The sequence below is a fragment of the Poromitra crassiceps genome (genome assembly GCF_964638095.1).
Source record: "Poromitra crassiceps genome assembly, chromosome: 5".
In the NCBI taxonomy this organism is placed as follows: Eukaryota; Metazoa; Chordata; class Actinopteri; order Beryciformes; family Melamphaidae; genus Poromitra; species Poromitra crassiceps.
The window spans coordinates 33,525,191-33,546,085 of record NC_139642.1 but is presented as its reverse complement, the minus strand read 5'-3'; the positions used below and the strand labels follow the sequence as shown (position 1 = coordinate 33,546,085).

General features: G+C 45.4%; 1 protein-coding gene across 9 annotated transcripts in view; it reads right to left on the bottom strand.

Moving 5' to 3' along the window:
- Nucleotides 1-20,895, bottom strand: part of dscamb (Down syndrome cell adhesion molecule b) — a 177,342-nt gene that overhangs the window by 46,221 nt on the left and 110,226 nt on the right. For all 9 annotated transcript variants that reach the window (XM_083637246.1, XM_083637248.1, XM_083637244.1 and 6 more), the window contains exons 9-11: nt 20,392-20,670; nt 19,184-19,303; nt 12,313-12,492 (exon numbers count right to left, since the gene is read on the bottom strand). In XM_083637246.1, the coding sequence (XP_083493372.1) occupies nt 12,313-12,492; nt 19,184-19,303; nt 20,392-20,670 (579 nt within the window). The remainder of the gene's footprint in view (nt 1-12,312; nt 12,493-19,183; nt 19,304-20,391; nt 20,671-20,895) is intronic.

Below are 20,895 nucleotides of genomic sequence, written 5' to 3'. Positions count from 1 at the left end.
GAAAAGAACGGCGGGGAAAGGGCACGCAATGACAGCACGTCTGTGTGTGTGTGTGTGTGTGTGTGTGTACACGCATATGTTTGTGTACGTGTGGGTGCACTGTAAATTGTAAGCATCTAGATGTGTTTGTCGACTGTGTGTGTGTGCGTGTGTGTGTGTGTGTGTGTGTGTGTGTGTGTGTCCTTTCCTGCATGTGTGAGGTTCTCTGAGTGTGTGTGTTCGTGCATCTGCTTGTGCTGAAACACATGAAAGTCTTCATGTGTCCAAGAGCACCGTCATGTACAGTGGAGCACAGTAAATCTCAAATGTTCTCCATCTAGCAAGGCGTCGATGTGCTTCAGTGGCCAAGGTGAGGCTGGGCTGCAGGAGGAGAACTCTCTTCCTCCTCATCTCTATGCATCGACTCTGTAGCACTGAGTCGCAGTGCCCCGGGCTAAACCTATTCTTTTTGATAGCCCATAATTGCTCGGTTGATGTATATTTTTTAATATCCAGCGATATTACAGGGGCCTGGTAATAAAACACAGGAGGGTAGAAGAGAAAGTGTGTGGGAAGAGGGGGAAGCGAGGGAGAGGGCGGGAGAGGGCGAGAGAGAGGGGGGTAGAGGGAGATAGGAGGAGAAACAGGGAGAGGTGGACAGCCTCTCTGGCCTCTTCACCATAGACTGTATAAAAGAGATGGATGGAGTGAGTGTGATGTCACTCATCGGTTTGTGGAGTCCCGATTTGAAGCATCCAGTTTGACGTTTTGGCCGCTGCCATCTCGGTTCTCCCGCAGCTTGCGCAAAACGTTTTGCGCGAGACCAGGGCTTTCCCACAGAGCTATCCCACCCGCTATTGGTCCGTGATCGGCAAGCTGCGTAATTGGACAGGCGACCTGTCAATCATGCCCCATAGTCATATAAAAATTCAACACCTGTACAGTTGTCATGAAAGGTGAATCCAGCTACACAGACCAACGCCGATTTTTGAACCAGGCTGTTTTGGACAGGCGACCTGTCAATCATGCCCCATAGTCTTTTTAAACCTCTATTTTACTCTAAACAGGTGAGTCATATAAAAATTCACCCCCTGCACAGTTGTCATGAAAGGTGAATCCAGCTACACAGACCAACGCCGATTTTTTAACCAGGCTGTAAACATGTTTATTAATGCTGTCAACTTTCTGTCACTTTGCAGAATGGGTTTCTTTTTGGGGGGGGGGGGGGCATTTGTTTGCCTTTATTAGACAGGACAGTAGGCAGACAGGAAAGGTGGGGAGAGAGAGAGGGAATGACATGCGGCAAAGTACCTCGGGTCGGACTCAAACCCGCGTCGGCCTCCGTGGTACGCGTCCTACCAGGTGAGCCAGCAGGACGCACCAGAATGCATTTTGTTAACGGTGTATTTTGGATAAAGGATGAACAGAGATACACTCACCAAGACACACACACACAGAGGTGCACACAGTTGTGTCTGATGCACAATGATTTAAATCTATGACTTAGTGCTTTAATTCATATGGTTTTAGCACTATTTTATTGGGAGAGATTCAGCGAAGATTAAAAAAAGAAGAAGATCTGTAAGGTAAATAAATCTACACTTTGTTGTTAGCAACGGGGGATTTAGACACTTTGAGGAGACATCGCTGCCAGCAAACAAGCAAGATTATAAAACGAGACAAAATAATATATTTTTTAAATCTTTTTAATCTGTCCCTCATGTCCGCAAAAGTGAGAGAAACAGAGAGCGAGAGAGTGCAAGTAAAGCAGAACACATGCAGATCGCTGTTCCCTTGAGCCCTTCGCCGGCTTCTAATTGAAGTATTGACGGATTTAAATGAAGCAGAAATGCACTCCAGAGTTCGCCGCACCTCGTGACACACACACGCACACGCGCGCACACACACACACACACACACACACACACACACACACACACACACACACACACACACACACACACACACACACACACAGAGAAGCAGCATGCACAGAAAGCAGCCTGCCTGGATACAGACACATGAAAACAGACGTGCGATTACAAGCACACAAAGTTCAGTATGATGGTCTGTGATCTCATCAGTGGGCTACCTGGGCGCTCTGTTTGTGAGGCCAATGCGGAAATAACTTAAAGCTGCATTCTCTCAAATGGCCTGCAGGGGGCGACTCCACTGACTGCAAAAAGAAGTCAGGTCACATGGAAGTGAATGGGAAAATGGCACTACTTCTCACTTGATTTATGGCTCCAGTAAACACTTTCCTAATGCGTTCATGGTCTCAATCGCCAATAGTAGGAAGCGCTGCGGCTCGTCTTGTTCAAATTCACGTCACTTTCTGGCTCCAAATAACCAAGATGGCGACGATGAAAATGCCAACCTCAAGGCTTCAAACCACGAGTCCAAAAACCAATGGGTGACATCACAGTAGCTACGTCCAGATATTTACAGTATATCAGTTCATGGATCTCATACATACAGTACTCATGTACTGTATGCCTGTAAGTTTTCACATTAGAGATGTGCGTGACTAGTCGGTTAAATGTTTAAACAGACCAACCTGGCGAGTCAGGACCAGAAATTACTAGTCGGTTAAACTAATTATTCCTTCAGGAAGTTGTAGCTGTCATAGATTGTGTTGCATATTTGATTTGACAAAAATGTGTTATTGTAAGTCACTTTGGATAAAAGCGTATGCCAAATGACGTAATGTAATCATCTCTTTTCTCAATCTACGGCTAACATTATTGATATATTATACTATACTAGTTATGCTAGGTAGGTAGGTAGGTACTTTTATTAATTCCCGATGGGAAATTCCTTTGTTGCAGCAGCAATACAGCACACAAGCAATAAAATAAGAATAGTAATAGGAATAAGAAATAAACTATGAATAGCATATTTAGCAGCAATATACATCCATAAATGTATCAAATGTACATATTATATGTAATAAATACACATATTTATGTAACAGATTGAAGTATAAAAACTGAAATGAACAACTCTTTTTACATCCTATCCATTTGCTCGTGAATACTATTTCCTTTGCAGCGTCATGCAAAAACCTCCCAAGTCGTTCATGACTCAGTTATGATGACATGTCTTCTTTAGTTTCCAATCATTCAGATGACAGGACGCAGTATAACAATAATTACTCTGTGTTCTGATACTTCTGGATGCTCAGTCATTACATGCCCTCATCAACAGATCACATTTCATGCCTTTTAACCCGCAAACTCTGTACTCGCTACTTACTCGCTTGAGTGGCTTGAAAAAGGGAGACCATTACTGTGCTCGTAGTACCGGTAGTCACAACAACCTGCCTGTCCTGCTGTTTCCACCATCATGTCCATTGCTCAGTGTGTGTGTGTATGTGTGTGCGCGCGCGTGCGTGTGTGCGTACATAATGTATGCGCACTAAGGAGGCTCCAATGTGACTAATTCCCCTCTCGACTAATCTAAATGTTTTTAGACTAGTCGACTAATCTATAAGAAAGCACCCAAACAGTCAAAATTGAGCACAATTTAATCTATAAGGTTAAAAACATTGTCAGAAAAAATATTGCATATTTGAAACGGTTAATTATTCTCTTCAATAAGCAAATCTTGTGTGGAACTTTGCGATATTTATTATGAACATGATTGCAGATGACAAAACATGACAACTCACCCCCGTCACCGTGTGTTCAGGCTCACTATAATAGTCCAGCGGTTCCAAACCTTTTCCAACTCGGGGCCAATAAAGTTTTCGTGGCTCACCTCTGACCCCATAAAAATACCAAGGCAAATAATGCATTCTCAGAGGACTTTTTATTTTCCACAGGATCTGAAACATGTTGCGGCCCACATGCAATACCTACGCGGACCACCAGATATAGTTCCATCAACGGCCAGGCAGAGCGGGGCTGGTGGAGAGTTTCAAGTAGCCTACCTCGGCATCACCCTGGACAATAAACTGAACTTTGATCATTACACCACAGACACCCATAAATGCTGCAAACAAAGACTCTATGCCATCCGCAAACTCAGGGCTCTCTCAGTCAGGTCCCACCTCCTACACCTTCTGTACCATAGTATCAGAGAATCCATGTACTGTGCCAGCTGCTACACCTTGCTCCCCCTCACCAATAGAAATAACTAAGCTCCTGAAAATCACAAAAACATCCTCTAAAATAATTGGCCTCCCCACTCCAAACCTACCCGTCCTCAATGACACTGCCATAACACGTAGAGCACTGAGTGAAGTATAGCACACAACCCGTCACCCCCTCAACCCATGTTTCACCCTCCTCCCCTCGGGCCACAGATACAGACAACTACTCTTCACACACACAAAAAAACACTTTGGGAGTTTTGTGCCCTCAGCTATAACTGCCCTAAACAGTCTGTGCAAATAGTTACAGACCTGCGTGTGGTGTCATGTGATGTCCCTCTTGTTGGCTGTGTGTGTGTTTACTTGTTCCTAAATGTTTGATGTACACAGACTGTGAAAACAAAGGACAAATAAAGTAGGAAAATGTTTTACAGGATGTCAGGCCGACCGCGCCATTGTCTACAGTCAATGGTCCGCTCCTCCACGCTGGTTTGTTTACATCCGGGCATTAGCGGTGAGGCGGGCTACCATAGTGGCTGGTGGCTGCGTAAAGACGCAACAGTTACCCGTGTTGTACATTATAAATTTAATAATTAGGTAAAGTATTTTTTTTTAGAGAGAGAGAGAGAGAGAGAGAGAGAGAGAGATGTTAATTCAAGACGGGCCCAGGTGGAGCCTGAAAAGGTGTGTTTTTAGTCTTTGCTGAAAGATGGGCAGTGATTTGGCCGTCCTGACCGAAGGGGGGAGCTCGTTCCACCATTGTGGTGCCAGGGACGAGAAGAGTCGTGATCGGGATGAGCGACTTTTGAGCCCACGTAGCGGAGGAGGGGCGAGGCGACCTGCACTGGTGGAGGAGCGGAGGGAGCGGTGTGAGGTTTGGAGCCTGACCGTAGATTGTAGGTACAGAGGAGCTGTCTGGTGTACTGCCCTGTAGGCCAGTACCAGTGTCTTGAATTTGATGCGTGCCGAAATGGGAAGCCAGTGAAGGTCCCGGAAGAGGGGAGTGACATGAGAGAATTTGGGTTGGTTGAACACCAGACGGGCTGCAGCGTTCTGAATGAGCTGAAGCGGTCGGATGTCAGAGGCAGGTAGGCCGGCCAGAAGCACGTTGCAGTAGTCCAGGCGGGAGATGATAAGTGACTGGACCAGGAGTTGTGTCGCTTCCCTCGTGAGAAACGGACGGATTTTGCGGATGTTGTACAGGGAGAACCTACAGGAGCGTGCTGTCGCAGCAATGTAGGCTGAGCAAGACAGCTGGTTGTCAAGGATCATGCCAAGGTTCTTGTCAATGGAGATGCAGAGGTCTGTGAGAGGGCAGTCTTTCCCTGGGAGGAAGAGTAGCTCTGTCTTAGCAAGATTGAGCTTGAGGTGGTCAGCTTGAGGTGGTGGGCAGACCATGCCAAGCAGACCAGACAACGACGACGTAGAGGATGGAGAGGATGCCAATGCCAACATGGTGAGGCTCAGGGACACTTGGTTCAGTATCCTGGCACTCTGGCTGCAGTAGATGAGGGCAGCTATTCCAAGTGGGAAACAGCAGCACAGCATGGAGAAGATGGAGTAGCCAAGGTAGTCGTTGACTGGGTGCTCCAGCGGTGGGCGGGTCACATACACCGTGGGCTGGACAATGGGGGCCCCAGGCTGTCCGGGGTACTGCACAGGCTGTCCGGGGTGGTGCACAGGCTGTCCGGGGTGGTACCCAGGCTGTCCGGGGTACTGCCCAGGCTGTCCGGGGTACTGCCCAGGCTGTCCGGGGTACTGCCCAGGCTGTCCAGGGTACTGTTGCCCGGCACCCATGGGGTATGGCTGTTGTCCATATGCTGGACCCCCATACTGTGGTGGGGAAGCGTAGCCCTGCAGTTCAGCTAGGTATGCTGGGTTGTACGGGGGCTGGTCTTGGTAGGGTGGAGGGGGCGCACTCGGCTTGCTGGGGTCCATCCTGCAACAGCTTGGCTTTTTTCAAAAAAGTACAAAGGTTTCAAAAGTTATCTTGCCCCGCCTCCATGCCACCTTTTCCCACAGTGGCCTGGTGTTGCTGAGTTTGACTTTTTGGGTAAATTTCCACTCTAGTGCCTTGATTTCGCCAATGCAGTGAAGTGAAGAAATGTGGTTTGATAAACTCCATGTTGTGGGATTTATTACATCAGTGATGATGTCACTGCTGATGTCACAATTTGCATCACAAATCATTGATGATGTCACTGATGATGTCACGATTTGCTAGCAAATTTGTGACTAACACTGTCCGCAAAACCATGTCTAACATAGGGCTGGGTTAAAAAAAAAAGATTCTCCGATTTTAAACGATTTTAATTTTAATCCTTTGATATCGATTCATATGTCATATATGATCGATTAAAAAAATAAAAATAAAATAAAAATAAATAAATAAATAAACATAGGCTATAATATTATAAGCTGTGTGTGGTAGTTTCAAGTTGACGTTTATTTATGTTTGTAGTTGAAACAAAAACAAATAATGTAGGCTCTAACACACACACCGCCCAACCCACAATTTTATATGATGACGATGAGGATGGAAAATACTGTGTGTGTGTATACTGCATGAAGGGGAATGAAAACTGACCACCGTCAGTATTTGACTACTTGGTTATGCGAACTGTGTTGACTCAATCCTTCCTCCAGAATCACTTACACATCATCTTTAAATGATCAGTGATGAATCAGTGGTTGAAACAAATGAATCTAATATTTAATTTAAATAGTAAGTTGAGAGCAAAACACAAACAAATTCTATGGCTCATCAACAACTCATACATTAAAATTAAATGTACTGATGAAAATGAATACTCCCCACTCTACTCTCCCTCTCTCTCACACCTGTCTCTGATCTAGGCTAATGGCAGTGGAGGTGGAGCTGTCAATCAACTGGGCTTCTTAAGCATGTGGACAGGCTGAGACCTTCGTCAGATCGTTAAACAGCTATAGAGGATTCTAACCAGTTGCCCAACCGGTCAGTCATAGACATTGTATTGAATCTTATCTAAGAAGCTCTTCATAGTCTTGTTAAGTCCTTATGCTCGACCATCTTATCTCAGCCCTTGTCTTCCTGATTCCTGTGGACTGAATCCCTGTTGTACTCTCCTCTCATAGACTGAATCCAACAACCTCCAGCTGCCAGCCACCAGCCTTGATACGGGGACCTCAAGCCTCCGCTCGCGAACCTCTGCGGGCCGGGCCCCCCGGGTTTGTCCCAGCCACATCATCGTATATGACATCATCAGTGATGTCACTCGAGCAATGTCTATGACATCATCAGTGATGTCACTTGAGCACTCTATGTCATCAGTGATGGAAAGTGGGCTCTGTCTGCAATTTTGGTCCGTATTCTCGAGCAATTGTGATGTCACTGATTATGTCACAATGTCTGGTCACTCGAGCAATTGTGATGTCATCAGTGAGTGATGTCATCAAGTTGAGCAATAGTTGAGCCCGCGGTGCGGGCGATTTCCATACTGAATGCATGGTGCATCATTTCCAGTGTCCACCCTCGAGCGCTTCCTAGTTAATAAAGAGTTTAGCTTTTGAACTACTCATTGCACATAAAACACAACCATTTTAGGATCAGTAAATAATTGTATCTTGTGAAATAAAAATGCTTGTTCAAGTGTGTTTTGTCAGGGTGCTGAAGGGGGGGTGCGTATTCTTTTGCATGTGGACGCACGCGCGCGCACAGACACACACAATCCCAGTGATATCATATGTCTGAGTGGGGAGGGGTCTCGCGTGGTGGAGTAGTATGATTGGGGGTGAGGCAATGGTGCAGGGTGAGGACAATGCACTTCAACCTTCATTTCATCTTCTCCCACGGCACATGCACACACCAAGGGAAAGTAGGCCACGACACAAGGCCTTGGTTGGGCTCAGAAGCCCCTGCAGTACCCACACATGCATGCATAGAAAAAACTCTTTTGCACCCCCTCCCAACCGAACCACCCACGCGCACGCACTTAACTACCCCATTCTTTTTCATAGGTATGGCGATGACTGGTTGAGTGGAGTCACCCACTTTAACGCCCTTGCTTCTGCACAATTTCTCGGGCTCTGAGCATGCTCAGTGGAACCCTGCCATAGCAAGCTACTTCCACACTCAGCATGCTCAGTGGAACCCTGCCACAGCAAGCTGCCTCCACACTGAGCATGCTCAGTGGAACCCTGCCACAGCAAGCTGCCTCCACACTGAGCATGCTCAGTGGAACCCTGCCACAGCAAGCTGCCTCCACACTGAGCATGCTCAGTGGAACCCTGTCACAGCAGCTTTATTTCGAAACCCACATAGGTTACGCCAAAACCACACCCTGTGTGCGCGCCTACGCAGCAGTCAAGCACCGGGTCTTTTGTCTTCTTTTGACAGCTCGAATCTCCCACACCACAAACACTGCACGGCACGCAGCCCAGCGATTTCATGAACCAACTGAATTGCTCTTGAGAGCGGACATTGAAATTAATTATGGTCGCATACCTTCCTTAGTGTATTAACGCTAATGAAAACATAATACAAGCTTTTAACACATTTCTCACACCACAAACACTGCGCCCAGCCCAGTGATTTTATTAACCAAATTGCTCTTGATAGCGGACATTGACAATAAATTACTGTAATATATTAACGCTAATGAAAACGTAACACAAGCTTTTAACACACAATCGATTTTTAAACATATTTATTTCAAAACATCATTGTAAAATTCAGGGCTTTAGCCAAAGCTTCAATAACAGAGCGCAGCTGACAGTTTAACTTGCAAATGAAAAATATAAAAAATATAAAATTAAAAATACAATAGGCTACAGCCTAGCTTCTTCTTTTATTGGCACATCTATTTATTCCCCCCAGTCCGGCCGTTTGTTCCAGGCCAGTGAAGTCCCAACAATCTACAAAAACATGCAATAATATAAAATCATAGATAAAAAGTTGAATCATACACAATCAATAAGGCACAGCTATTCATTCCCCCCAGTCCGGCCGTTTGTCCCAGGCCAGCGAAGTCCCAACAATCTACAAAAACATGCAATAATATAAAATCATAGATAAAAAGTTAAATCATACACAATCAATAAAACCAAAAATAAAGGGTTAGCCTTCCCAATGGCCAAGGGCAGCATCTGTTATTCTGGCCTCATAATAAGCATTCAGGCGGGTGGTCAGAAAGTCAAATAACCGCGGTACATTGTATGCTTTGGTGCGATGTAGGATTTTGTCTTTCATTATCCTCATGGCAGCCTCGCTGTAGTTGTTGGTGTTGTTGCTTCTCACAGGAATGGTGTCCCTGTAACGGAGCACAACATGAGGATGGGCGCCTGGCCAATCCCGGCGCTTGACTGCTGCGTAGGCGGGGACAGGGCGTGGTTTTGGCGTAACATATGTGGGTTTCGAAATAACGCGTCACAGCCATCGATTTAATATAACTCAATGGTCACAGTAAGCTGCCTCCACACTGAGCATGCTCAGTGGAACCCTGTCACAGCAAGCTGTCTGGACAACAGCAAAATAACTCCTGGAAGAAGAAAGCAGGGTCGAGAGAAGTGCAACAGATCCTGACTGGAGTACAGTGCAACAGCAGTCCAGCTGTGGTGCAGTGATTGGATTACTGGTCTATATCGTCTTGCTCTAACCTGTTTATGCTTAGCCTTCTCTTTGACTCTGCAGCAGTCAAATTGGTTTTAGTATGATGGAGTCCAGAAGACAGTCTATGGACAAATGCAGTACCAATTTATTAGCTGTATTTTTCGGTTATATAAGCTTAAACATTAGCCAGATGAGCTGATATTACCAAAGTCGTTATCTTTAATCTTAATTTCAATACATTAAAAATAAAACGTTTGTGGAAGAATAAATATTGCAGTATCTGTATCTGTATTTGCATCTGTATACCGTATGTATATGTGCTGTACCATAAGCAAGGTTTGCAGCATGTGAAAAGTGAGAGCAGAGTCTGGTGTAGCTGCAGCCACACCACTCTGGCTGCTAGCAAGATGAAGGGGAAGGGTTAGAACTGCCATAGGTCAGCATGCTGCATAGCAACCGGGTTATACTGTCAGCAAACTGACCAATGAAAACACAGAGCATGTTCTACTGTCAGCAAAATGACCAATGAGAACACAGAGCATGTTCTACTGTCAGCAAACTGACCAATGAAAACACAGAGCATGTTCTACTGTCAGCAAACTGACCATTGAAAATACAGAGCATGTTCACTTATGTGCTTTGCTTCTTAGCTCTGACAACTTCATACTGTAGCTGCTCTGAACCTTGTCTTCATCAAGGCATACTACGGTGAGACATGAAAATCCACAACATGCCAGCTGATAATAATGATATGAAATGTGAAACTTATTTGACCCCCATAAGGAAATTCTGGTAACACTTTCTATGAAGGTCACGTCTATAATGCATTATGAGAACATTCATAAGACATTATAATGCATTTATAAGGCTTCATAAAAAATATATATTTATAATGATGCATGGCAACTTAGAACAAGGTTTATAAAGAATTATAAGTGGTGCATATAATGGATTCAGCATTCATAATGCTTTATACCTCCATGCCAAAGTGAAAACAGTGTTTGGAAAAAATATATTTTTTCACTTTACTTGCAGCCAGCAAATGCTGCTCATAAGTCCTCATGACTGTGTTATAGTATCATACAATTATAATGCTGTCACTTTACTTAAAACTCCCAAAGTCATGGTATAGCGTCTTATTGATGTTCATTATAATACATTATGTCCACCACCACCTATAATACTGTGTAAACCTTCTTATAACTTTCCATGCATTATTGTAAACACTAATAAAGTTTTATAAAGCCTTATAATGTCTTATGAATTTTATAGACATGACCTTCATAGAAAGTGTTACCAAAATTCTCTTTTTCCTTCAACCCTCTCCACATGGAGGCCAGAGGTCAGGGTCAGCTCCAGTACAGCAGCTCTTCAGCTAGTAGGGATTCAGTGTTTTGTATGTCTTGAGTTCATTATGCACACTTAGTTAGCATACACTAGTATAGAAAACAAACATGTTAAATAGGGTGATGTGTGGGTGTGTGTGTGTGCACTGATGTATATGCCCGCACAACACACATACATCCATTTAAACACAGAACTACACACATGTTTTGCATACAGTACTTGTGTTCTATAGCCAGCGGGATCAGACTTTGGCTGGTGGCATAGAGAGAGAGAGAGAGGGAGAGAGAGAGAGAGAGAGAGAGAGAGAGAGAGAGAGCTGGCTGGCAGGGGGCTCCTCCTGCTCCAGTTTGATAACAGTAGCATAGGGAAAATAAGCCCCACTCGCATCTGAGCACCATCAAAATGAGGAGACACTCCGAGCGCTATGGGGGAGCTGTGCTAACGCTCGCTGGAGGCAGGACGCGACCTCTGGCCGGGGACATTAACATAGCGACCACCACATGGGTGCATGCACGCACGCACGCACGGATGCAGATATGAAAATGCTTGCATACACATAGTAGAAGAGACAGGAGGGGAGCTGTCTGCATACAGATAGGTTTGTGCAGGTTTGGCTCCTACAGTAGGTCTGAATATGTTAGCCTCCGCTTATGATTTCCTCCTCAGACTGTTGCTGTAAATAAGAATTATTTATAGGTTTTACTTCACATTACACTACGTTATTTAGTGGACCGTTTTGTCCAAAGCAACTTACAATTAGTGCATTTTGTCAGCAGTAGTCAAACCAACCGGTGACGACTGTATACGCACAGTTGTCATCTGCTAAGCCTTTAATAGGAATATTTTTCTCCGTCAATTTAGCCTGGTAATAAGGTTTATTACGGTATATAAATGACTACAGCCAGTCAGACAGTCTCCAAATTCACCTCATGTCAAGATCATGACCTCTGTGATCCTTAGCTAAAGTGCATGGCTGCAACTTCATCTCTGCTTTAAAACAACAAGAGGAGGAGCCAAGGAGGTGTTGCCTGGATGGATTAAGACCAGGATCTGCTGTCAGACCCAGTTTGTTCACCTTGTGGACCGCTTGTCCAAGAACTGATGTCCAGAATCTCTGTTAGATCAGTCATCTCCGCTTACAGTACATTCTTGATTACTTGCTGTCTGTCCTCAATGACCTGACAATGGAAATTGTTCTGCTGATGCAGGGAGATTCTGATTTGGGGAAACATTTGTCATGCTTGCCCATACAGGACAATAAAAACACATTGGGTACACAGACTGACACTGATTGACGCAGTCTTACTTTTGACGGTGAGGTACATGGACTTGCTGACGTCGGCTCCCACGTCGTTGCTGACCTTACACAGGTAGAAGCCGCTGTCGTCCTCCAGCACGTGTTTGATCAGCAGCGAGCCGTTGCTTAGCAGCTGGACACGGAAGCCATTGTTCAGAGGGATGGGCTGGAACTGGGGGACGCCCGCACCTGCAGTGTGTGTGTGTGTGTGTGTGTGTGGGGGGGGGGGGGGGCAGACGAAGAGGGAGAGAAATGGAAGAGAAGGGATGTGGGAGAATGAGCGAAGGGAAACATTTATCCAACTGTGCATGTACATTCCTGCCTACTGCATTTTATCAATCAATCAATCAATCATTTATTTCACTCTAGACCACAATTGTGGTGTGGAGTACATTACATGAAACATAAACAATATTGTTGTGCATGGTAAACAGTTCACAGCATTTAGTTAACATAATTATATCTTTTTTTGCCCACCCAATAAAAATGATCAATTCTGGTCAAAAAGGTCTCAGTGTCAAAAGCAGCCAGTAAGGGGGTTAACTAATGTAGGCGGGACCAACTTGGGGGTATGTGAAATAGCAGAGTCCTGATTGGCTCTGAGAGGCTGTTTACAAATGATCTTGTCTGAGCTGGAGTTACGACTGTTTGACTGCAGTAACAACATACTGTAGACCGGAGCCTTTCCCTCTCTAAATACCTTCAATTATGTTTATTTAACATGGCATAATGTAGAAAATTATTGTTAAAACAAATCTACGTTCAATCTATTTATTTATACTGTTTATTCCTAAAACCACAAATGAACGATTAGCCGACCATGATGCATAGTGTAGCTTAGTGATTTTGATAGTCTGTGAAACCCATAGTAGCATGTCTGTTTAAATGCACAAATATACATACATACATACATACATAGATACATACATACATGCCTACATAAGTAAGTACATACCTACATACGTACCTACGTACGCACACACACACACACACACACACACACACACACACACACACACACACACACACACACACACACACACACACACACACACACACAGTACATACTGATCTATAAGGGATGGGTAATGTTAACACTGCATGCTGAATCGTAAGCTGAGCTGCGGTGTGTATGTGCGTGTATTTGTGCGTGGGTGTGTGTTTAGAGATTTGATGACAAAGCTTAGGGAGGATTGTAAACATGTTTCTTAACACCGGGCCTAAATCCTTAAACCGCCAAACAGCTGCTGAGCAGAGAGTAGCCGGCCTAGCTGCCGGGCTGATGCAATCAGAACAGACATAATGCTCATGTTGAACAAGACAGCAGAGCGGAGCAAAGGGGGAGCAGAGAGGCCTGCAACATGGAGCATGGTCAATGAGATTCACAGATGCTTACTGTAGTTAGACAAGGCTTTCCTCTGACTTATGCCTGTGTGTGTGTGTGTGTGTGTGTGTGTGTGTGTGTGTGTGTGTGTGTGTGTGTGTGTGTGTGTGTGTGTGTGTGTGTGTGTGTGTAGGTGTGTGTGTGTGTGTGTGTGTGTGTGTGTGTGTGTGTGTGTGTGTGTGTGTGTGTGTGCGTGTGTGTGTGTGTGTGTGTGTGTGTGTGTGTGTGTGTGTGTGTGTGTGTGTGTGTGTAGGTGTGTGTGTGTGTGTGTGTGTGTGTGTGTGTGTGTGTGTGTGTGTGTGTGTGTGTGTGTGTGTGTGTTCTTGTACAGCGATCTTTGAGTTTTATACATGGGAAGTGAGGACATTTTTGCAAAGTGTGGACATTTTTGGCTGGTCCTCACTCTCTCACACACCTTCAAATTGGGTTGTTTGATGGTTAAGACTTGGTTAGGGTTAGGTTTAGGCATTTAGTTGTGATGGTTAAAGTTAGGGCTAGGAGATAGGGAATGCATTATGTCAATGAATATCGCTTTTTTTTCTCTGTCTCTTTTTTACTGCCAATCCTCTTGTCATATAACGGGTAGGTTCAGGTTGACCAACGGGAACAATTCCCCAAAAAGTAGTTCTTTAAGACACAGTTTAAAACTGTGTCTGGTTTAAAACAAATATTTTTAACTACCACTAAATTTAGAATCAATCAGTGAGGCTTCTGCCCTATTGCCTGCTGGTAATTATTATTTATTTATATTCAGAATGATACTCTTGCTCTATTGTTATACATTTACAGTTTCTCATTCTACAATGGCAGCATTAAATATGACACTGAATAACACATCTAATGTCCATCATAGCAATAAATGGTCCACTCTTATAGTAATAAAAGCTTTGTATTGCACCTGGCTCATAGAGGATGAAACACGCGTGTGGACTGGGCCAGGCGCTGCATTAGCCTGTTAAAGTTAGCGTGTAGAGATTAGGCCATTTAGAGAGCTGTGGGTTTTTTCTTGTTAATTAAAATGCAGTCAAGTGGCCATGGCTAGTGAAGGGTCAAGTGGTGACTTTGTTCCTGCTCCCCTGGCTCTGGAGGGGGATGGGGGGGGGGGATGCGTGTTGTTGAATTATGGATTTTGCATATCCAAATAGAGCTAGTCATTATGCTAATAGCGGTTGACCTTTCCTTACTGTTCCACATCTCCCAGAGACACTCAGCTACTCTTAGCTACTTGTGTTGCAGTAGAAGCATGGAACAAACTGCACTCCGGCACACTGCAGATTAGAGCTATATTCACAGTATGGCCTCCCTAGCCGTCCTCTCCGGATACATTTTCTCCAAGATTCTTTTATTGCATCTTTGCTCCAACAGATACCTGGAGGATTAGTAAATGCATTAGAGAGCGACAGGAATGATGGGAAAGAGAGAGGGGGATGATGTAGTATGAAGGCCACAAACCCCGCAGTACACAGCAGGCAGCCTGGGTCAGTCTGGATAGGTAAGATGACTGAATAGACACACACACACACACACATGGGCACGATGATATCAGCATCACCTGTATCCAAGGGCGTAGGTTTTTGTAGGGACGTGTGTCCCTACCAATATCGAGGCTCTGAACTGTCAGAGATATGCCGGGGGTGGGGGGGTTGCGGGTGGGCAGCTTGAAGGCTAAATGTGAGAATGATTCCTCTGTTCTGCAGCCTACAAGTCTACATGGAGGGCTTGTAAATACGCACCAAAAGCAATGAACCCGAGAGGGGAACTTGAAACTTCTGCAACTTAGTGCAACACAACTGGCAGTAAAACAGCGATAGATGTCTTGTGACAGCTAATGTTACGTTTATTATGTCCGTTTACTATAATGTCAACTTGATTAGCTACCATAGCTTGTGTGTGTGACAGCTTGTGCAGACGGCTCAATCTCTCCCGATATGTCATTTGAGCCTCAGTCTCGTCACTTTTCGTGACACCTGTCAACACTTATCTGACCATAAAACAACCTTAAAACTGACTGATCACAGGGCAGCTAACCATGGTATCTGAACCAGCTACTCAGACACAATTACTCAGATATTGAATATGAATTACTCAGATATTCAAACACAATATGTAATTATTATTAATAATTGTATGAAATGAAAAGAGAGAAACGAAAATGAAAAACTGATTTCTGGCGCGGTATATGGCAAGTTGGACGAGGGAATGACGTGGAGAAATCTCGCATTGTGATTACATGAGCGTGAGAGCGGGGCGTTTGTCCTGACTATTGTGCTGTGCTGCGGTCTCGCGTCACTATTCTCTTTTAACGTAAGTTCGACAAGCCGCCACACACACACATGGGAGAAAAATAATTAAATTTCTAGTTCGCCACTGAATGGCCAAATTGATATAACTTTCAACCATTTTGAGCAACGCTGTTTCCATACAGGCCACCAGCGTTGGCTAGTTGTTGATATTTATAAAGATATTGCAGCTCTCATATAAATTATTTTCGAGGCGGTGGGCAAACTGTAATGGCGTCGATTTCCTGAAAAAATTCCTGAGCTGAGCACAGCCAAAGAGTATAGTATAGACAAGAGGATACGTCATTTCTTGGTTTTTCCAATAGGTTTTTTCAAATCACCGTTTTTGTTACATATCTGGGGGGTAAGTCCCCCTTTAAGTACTTAAAAAATAAAAACATTATCCATCCAAGGTGCACCTTAAGACTTGACAGCTATCAAGCTGCAACCCTTCCCTCTTATTTTTGTTCCTAATGCCCCCATGTAGCTTACCCAAAGAGGCATGGAGGCTGTAAGTGGCTGTAAACCCCTGATGTGTAGGGCTAAGTGCTCCACATGGCTTATGGCTTGAATGTGACTGTTATTAGCAGTGTCTGACACTTACCGTATTTTCATCACAGGAGGCAAGGCAGCTTTTGTATAGCACATTTAATGCACTGATTGGGGCAATTCAAAGTGCTTTACAGAGAAATAATAATATGGTCATGGTAAAAGTTTTCCAATTCAAAAGTTAAAAAGTACAGAAAAGCGACAGAAAATATAAAATATGAAATTGGACTCATTAGAACCAGAGGAGACTTTACAGCCATGTGTGACATAATCAGCTATAGAGTTTAAGAGCTCCAGGGTCTGAAAGACACAGCATGCAGTGCAAATATGTTATTCTCACCTTTTTTTCTTTCCATATTTCTGCACACTGTGGTGCGACACACAGTCATGGAATTGTAGAAATTGGGTATGGTGCAAGAAAGCTGAGACTCTTGTGAATCCAAAGAGCCCTTTCATCGCTTCAAATAATTGTAATATTTCTATACACCCAAACTTATCCTGCTTAGGGCCCCCAGATGTGCAGGGCCGGCCCTGGTTCCACTACAGGACAGACTTCATGTTCTCTGAAATTAGCTGGAAAAAAAGTTCCGCATATATCGGTATCGGCATCGGCAATCGGCTAAAAGAGATAGAAACTATCGGCATATTGATATCAGCAAAAAAATCTGATTTTGGGCGTTCCCAACACACACAGCCTCTCCACAATCAGGGCTGGTCAGACCTTACTAATTGGACAAGAGGCCTGGTTGTCTTGTCTCAGATTCGTACATCCACACATGTGCGCTCTCACACACACACACACACACACACACACACACACACACACACACACACATACATACACACACACACACACACACACACACACACACACACACACACACACACACACACACACACACACACACACACACACGCACACACACACACGCACACGATCAAAGGGTGGAAAACAGATCAGATCCTTTCATTCCTTTGATCATGGGCGCACGCACGCACACGCACACGCGCACACACACACACACACACACACACACACACACACACACACACACACACACACACACACACACACAACTCCTCATTGGTTGTTGTCCTTGTGTTAGTGATGCTTTCATCCCTGGTTATATGGATGATGGAGCAGACACCTGGGGCCCCTCTTCAACTGCTCTGGTCAAGTGGCTCAACTCACCTGCTGTCATCGTTCCTGTCTGTCTGTCTGTCTGTCTCTCACTATGCCTCTCTCTCTGTCTCTTGGGCCGGGCGCTGGCACAAATTGGAGGCATGCCAAGTCATCTGCTATTCTCCGTGCCCCGCAAAATGCCACCTGCATGCGGCGCAAACAGGATTTGGGCGGTTTTAACCACCTGCATTATTCACAGGTGTGGCCTGGCAATGCCTGGGCGTTACATCAATCAAACCAATCAGATTCCTGTCTCGCATTCCCTTTAATACAGTTTGCGCGATGCATGCTGTAATTCTCTCCATGCATAATCTGGACATCTCACAACAACCATTGCATCATATACCTGTTAAAAACATCTGTGATTTGCAGCTTTTAATTGATGCAATTCGGGTTCTTTGGTTGACTGGAAAATAGAAACGTGTTCACCGGGGTATTTTTGCGCTAAGACCTGCTTTTCAGAGGTCTTAGCACAAAGAGTTACGCGCATAGGGACGATAGCAAATGTGAGGATTTAGCAGAGCCATGCCTGGTTTAGCATACGGCACACCCACAGCTGCGCTCAGGCGGAAAAACCGGTGCAAAAGTGCCTGCTATCCCGGCCGGAGTGCAGAATGGCAGTCTGCGCTTGTCCGCGATAGCATAGACACTCCGCTACGGCGTGAAAACCAGGGCGCAAGCGCAAAAAGCAGATAGCGCTTGACGACGATAGGGCCTTGTGTGTGTGTGTGTATGTGCGTGTGTGCGTGCGCGCGCCCGCGCTCGTGTGTACGAAACAAATGGAACTCACTCACCTACAAAAAACCTACCTCAAAACCTACCCCTGCTAGATCAGCTGTGTATTTACACAGTCGCTTCAAGAAACGTCGAACTTGTCACACTTGTCACACTTACTGGACAGCGATAAATTGAAGTTGAACTTGAACCCCTAAACCTAAGGGCATCCTGGTGACTCGTTCGACTGAGGCGTGTTCTGTGAGTTCAGCTTAGGATCTGTCTTGCATGCTGACCCTCTGCATGGTCCCTGTCTGTCTCAACTCTGACCCTCTCCATGGTCCCTGTCTGTCTCAACTCTATCAATTCTCCTTTCCTTCCTCCACAGGGACGTGGGGGTGCAGGGTCATCCCCAGAACAGCGTGCCTGTAGCTGAATGGGGGGACGTGGGGGGTGGAGGGTCATCCACAGAACAGCGTGCCTGTAGCTGAATGGGGGGACGTGGGGGGTGGAGGGTCATCCACAGAACAGCGTGCCTGTAGCTGAATGGGATTCTTGCTCAAGGACACTTCAGCAAGACAGATGCACGCTGACACCGGGGGCTCAGACACAGGTCCTCCAGTTGAAGGACTACTCACTGTGCCATCCTGCTGCCCTAGTTGAACTATTGAAGAATACACAAATATTTAAATAGATCTCCTTTGGCTTGGGAAGATACCCTTTTAGTTGATGAGGCAGGGTTTGAGTCCGTACGTGTTGTGCGTCACATACCTTTGGAGTGTTCCCATACAATAGTGGGCCGTGGGTAGCCTTCAGCGGAGCAGTTGAGAGTCACAGTTTTCCCATAGATCCCATCTTGGTCCTCAGGTTGAACCACAAACTGAGGAGGAACTACACACACAAACACACACACACATGCACACGCGCGCACGCACACACAGGAAGGAGACATGGGTTACACATAATACAGCATAAGAGAAGAAGAACTGGAAGGACAAACCCGTCTTTATTTGTCACACGACATGTGGGCAGCCACACACACACACACACGCCGGTGAAATACAGTGTCTGCATTTATCCCATCCAGGCTTGTCCTTCCTCCGGGGGGCAGGCCAGGAGCAGCAGGCAGCTTTCTTGTGTACAGCGCCCGGGGGCCAACTTCAGACGTTGTCGTCACTGGTTAGATGACGATCTTCTGCATGTTTTTAGTGGGGATCCATATAGTACCGATGTTGTATGGAGGAAACCCCATCGGAGCACGGGGAGAACATGCAAACTCCACACAGAAAAGTGCTTTTCACAAGATAGCCCACCTGGGCAGTAGGCACTGAAGACATGGGGGGAATGTGCCCTCAGCGCCCCAGGTGGGAATCGGCCACAGTGCTACCATTGCGCCACTGTGCCCATACATGTGAAATGACGGAATGGCTGACAGAGACTACTCCAAATAAAATGGTCTGAGAAAATCACAAGTCCAATGAATCACAAGTCCAATGGTCAATCCTTTTCAACAGCTTTATCATCTATTTTACTCTAAATGGGACCATAATTTAACAAATTAACACCATACTAATGCATTGAAGAAGACTTGAAACTAGTGATTGAAGTGTTTACTGAGGCAATAAATTAAGTGAGAAGTCAGGTCATTTTCCCATTCCCTTCTATACAATCGGACTTCTCTTTGCAGCCATAGACTGTATAAACATAGACTGTATAAACGGGTGAGTTATATAGAAATTCACCCCCATACAGTTGGTATCAATGGTGAAATTAGCTATAGAGACCAAAATTATTGGCAGGCTGTAAACACGTTTATTTCTGCTGCATCTTAACATGGGGGTGAATGGGGAATGACTCGCTTTTGGAGCCAGCCTCAAGTGGGCATTTGAGGAACTGCAGTTTTTTGGTACGTCCGCATTGCCCTCATTTTTGACAACTGACGCCCCCCCCTCCACCCTTCCCCACCATGCTCCTCCCACCTCTGACGATCAGCTGGCTCTGGTGCTCCACGGCGGCAGCCTCGTTGCGGGCGATGCAGGTGTAGTTGCCATTGTGGTCGGGGGTCAGGTTGGAGATCCGCAGCGAGCTGGTGAAGTCGATGTTGTCCACAGTCACGCCCAGGCTGATGGGGATTGGCCGGCCGTCCTTCTGCCAGGTGATATCCAGCGGCTGGTCGCCTGACATGACCACGCAGGGGATGAACACACGCTGCCCAATGGTGAAACGCTGGAACTCGAAGGGCTGAATGTAGGGAGGGACTGGGGAGAGAGAGAGAGACAGATATAGAAAGACAGGTATAGAGACACAAAGAGAAAGGATCAAAATCTCAGTCTTGAGTCCCTGGATTCTGTGACAGCCTACCATTGTCTCCAGAGTAATCCTACAATCTTCTATCTATCTCGTTTTTAAGAGTTCAATGAAGGAACACAAAAGCCCTGAATAGCAAGGCATTCTGCAATAATTCCCCATCATTCTCAGAGTGG